The sequence below is a fragment of the Thecamonas trahens genome, assembly GCF_000142905.1.
Source record: "Thecamonas trahens ATCC 50062 unplaced genomic scaffold supercont1.20, whole genome shotgun sequence".
In the NCBI taxonomy this organism is placed as follows: Eukaryota; order Apusomonadida; family Apusomonadidae; genus Thecamonas; species Thecamonas trahens.
The window spans coordinates 522,701-525,314 of NW_013657660.1; the positions used below are offsets into that span (position 1 = coordinate 522,701).

At 60.9% G+C, this 2,614-nt stretch overlaps 1 protein-coding gene across 1 annotated transcript; it reads left to right on the top strand.

Annotated features, from left to right (window-relative positions):
* Nucleotides 1-192: 192 nt before the first annotated feature.
* AMSG_04781 (ankyrin) lies at nucleotides 193-1,651 on the top strand (the record flags this gene model as incomplete). The annotated part of the gene is made up of 2 exons (XM_013902992.1): nucleotides 193-206; nucleotides 236-1,651. The coding sequence occupies 2 exons, from the start codon at nucleotides 193-195 to the stop codon at nucleotides 1,047-1,049; spliced, it is 828 nt and encodes a 275-aa protein (XP_013758446.1). The 3' UTR covers nucleotides 1,050-1,651.
* Between the last annotated feature and the right edge of the window lie 963 nt (nucleotides 1,652-2,614).

The following is a 2,614-nucleotide window of genomic DNA, read 5'->3' on the forward strand; positions in this document are numbered from 1 at the left end:
CATGGTCACGTGGACGTGGTGGAGGGACCTCCTGGCTGACCGCAGTGTCGATCCTGCGGCCAAAGAGAACGAGGCCCTTTCGGCCTCTCGTCCAGCCTGGGTCAGGTGGCGGTGTGGAGGGATCTCCTGGCTGACTTCCAGGGTTGGATCCTGCGGCCAAAGAGAACGAGGCCATCCGACTTGCCGCTCAGCATGGTCACGTGGACGTGGTGAGGGACCTCCTGGCTGACCGCAGTGTCGATCCTGCGGCCAAAGAGAACGAGGCCATCCGACTTGCCGCTCAGCATGGTCACGTGGACGTGGTGAGGGACCTCCTGGCTGACGACAGTGTCGATCCTGCGGCCAAAGAGAACGAGGCCATCCGACTAGCTGCCCTGTATGGACATGTCGGCGTGGTTGAGCTCCTCTTGGCTGACCACAGTGTCGATCCTGCGGCCAAAGAGAACGAGGCCATCCGACTAGCTGCCCTGTATGGACATGTCGGCGTGGTTGAGCTCCTCTTGGCTGACCACAGGGTCGATCCTGCGGCCAACGAGAACGAGGTCATCCGACTAGCTGCCGCAGGAGGTCACATCGGCGTGGTGGAGCTTCTCATGGTCAACGAGAACGTGGATCCTTCGGCTAAGGACAACCTGCCCATCTTTGAGGCTGCCTGTAGAGGCCACATCGGCGTGGCGAAGCTCCTCATGACCAACGAGGAGGTGCGCGCAAAGTTCGCAGAATTGACAGACGAAGAGCGGAGTGCTCGTGCTGCTGAATTCTTTCAATGGACGAAAGTAGCTAATCTCCGGGACAGTATGGATCTCCGGGACAGCGTGCTCAACTGCGTCGCACCGCAGGCCACCCCCCCTCCCCCCCCGTCAAGCGATGCATCATCGCCTTGCTCGGGGTCCTCACCGCGACTTCGCTCGAGCCCACGCCTCGTTGACCCTATCCCCACACCCCACACGGGCATGCATCTCGGACCCTCGGGCTTACACCGTTCTACTTCGAACAATCGGCAACTCCAAGCTCAAGAGCGCAGCCACCGACATCATGAACGTGTTTGACAAGGCAGTTCGCGACAACTGCCTCAACTATCATGTTGCATCCGCCGCTATGGCACTCTCCTTGAACGGCATGGCAGCGACAACCAGAAGACAGCGCACGTCTGGGGAGTCATCGTCGGCCGCAAACGTTCTTCCTGCCGGTTCGGGACAACGTGTACTCGCTTTACCTGCCCCTACCGACATCCATGTGGTCGTCAAGCGCCGCCTTGATCGTTATTTGGGTTGTTCACTCGGGCGGGAGCCCGTCGACCACGTCCAAAGACGGGACCATGTCTGCACCGGTCACTTTTGCAGCCGCACGGACCATGGCAGCAGAGTGCGCCTCGGCGTCCACCCCTGTGACCATTCGCATGGAGCAGGGCGTGTACACGTTTACCTCGAAAATCGTCCTCGAGTCGTACGTCACGTATGAAGGTGGCCTCATTTACGACGGCGCAGGCGTGTGGCGCAAGTCGAACAAGTTTGTCACCACGCTGCGGCGGACGGGAACTGGCTACGAGACGCCGACCAGCGGTCAGCGGGTGTACATTGCACTGCAGGCTGTGGGCAAGTCCAACTTCAAGCTCCAGGACCTGACCATCGAGACCAGCAATGCTCCGTCGATCACCTGGGACCGTGGCGTGAGTACCTATGGAGTGCATTTGGCCAGCGCCAACGACTTTACCATTCTTCGCTGCAACATCCAGCCAGGCGCAGCATCGGCAGGAGAACCAGGCAGTGCGGGTGGGATTGGCTCAGCTGGTAGCAATGGTGGTAGTGGTGGGAATGGCAACAAGGACAACGAGGACCTCGAAGGCGTGGGCGGCCACGGCGGAAATGGTGGCTCGGCAAACAACACAGGTGGCAATGGTGGCTCGATCACCGGCTGCTGTCAGAGTGGCGCTGTTGGGTCGACTGGTTCCACGCCTAGCCTGTCGTACCAGGGCGGTGGTGGTGGTGGTGGTGGCTCTGGTGGACAAGAGGATCGCGGCGGTGGCAAGGGCGGCAATGGCGGTCGCTCCGGCGGTTCGGGTGGAAACGGCGGCTCGTTCAAGGGCGCGGCTGGTTCTTCCGGTTCGACTGGATGGTCTGGTTACAAGGGTTCTTCGGGTGGCTCAGTCACACCTAGGCAAAACAAGCCGACGCGGAAATGAGCCGAGGACGATGGGTATGGGTGACAGCGATATTGGTACTGGTGATAGTGAACGGCGAGTGATGACCTTGGGTGTGGTCGCGGGTTGTGTAGCTGGTGGTGGGTGGGAGCTAGGTGGTGATGAGGGTCGGCTGTTCGGGCGAGCGGGCGGCGGCTGGCGGCTGGTGGTCGGCAAGGCAGGCGCAGCTGAGGGGGCTGGGTCGGGGCTGGATGGCTCGAGATTGCTGTTGGTTGGTGAATAGGCAGTCTGCCATGGGATGGTTAAGGGATGACGGTGTCGGAGTCGGGGAAGAGGATGGGGGTGAGCTGGAGCGGGGAGAGGAGGAGGATGAGGAGGAAGAGGAAGCCGAGTACGCGATGGGATGGTGGAGGGTATGGCCAAGGCAGGGTGGTGGTTGTTGTTGCTAGGATGATAGTGATGGTGGTGGGATAG